This window comes from Theobroma umbraticum, unplaced genomic scaffold (assembly GCF_002168275.2).
Source record: "Theobroma umbraticum cultivar Fairchild unplaced genomic scaffold, ASM216827v3 scaffold_81.0, whole genome shotgun sequence".
In the NCBI taxonomy this organism is placed as follows: domain Eukaryota; kingdom Viridiplantae; phylum Streptophyta; class Magnoliopsida; order Malvales; family Malvaceae; genus Theobroma; species Theobroma umbraticum.
Genome location: NW_018397268.1, coordinates 3,995,589 through 3,995,793, shown reverse-complemented (window position 1 = coordinate 3,995,793; position 205 = coordinate 3,995,589). Strand labels below are relative to the sequence as shown.

The 205-nt window shown below is 37.6% G+C and overlaps 1 protein-coding gene across 1 annotated transcript in view; it reads left to right on the top strand.

Moving 5' to 3' along the window:
* LOC110425412 (fe(II)/2-oxoglutarate-dependent dioxygenase 5-like) overlaps positions 1 to 205 on the top strand; it is a gene marked incomplete at its 5' end in the record, with an annotated part of 716 nt that overhangs the window by 138 nt on the left and 373 nt on the right. Inside the window, one exon of the mRNA XM_021440322.2 lies at positions 1 to 111. This exon is cut by the window's left edge and continues 138 nt beyond it. Within this exon, the coding sequence (XP_021295997.2) occupies positions 1 to 111 (111 nt within the window). The remainder of the gene's footprint in view (positions 112 to 205) is intronic.

Here is a 205-nt window from a genome sequence, read left to right as displayed (position 1 = left end):
CTTCTTATGCAAAACGAGAGTGGGGGTCTACAACTAAAGCACAAGGGGAAATGGCTCAATGCAAATCTTAATCCTAACTGGATTATCGTTAATCTCGCTGATCATCTTGAGGTCCGTTCTAATTTCCTTATTATCTTCTTTTCCTTCCTAATTCCTTCTTTTTTCCTAAGGCTTCACTGTCGTTAAATTAAATCATGGTTTTCCT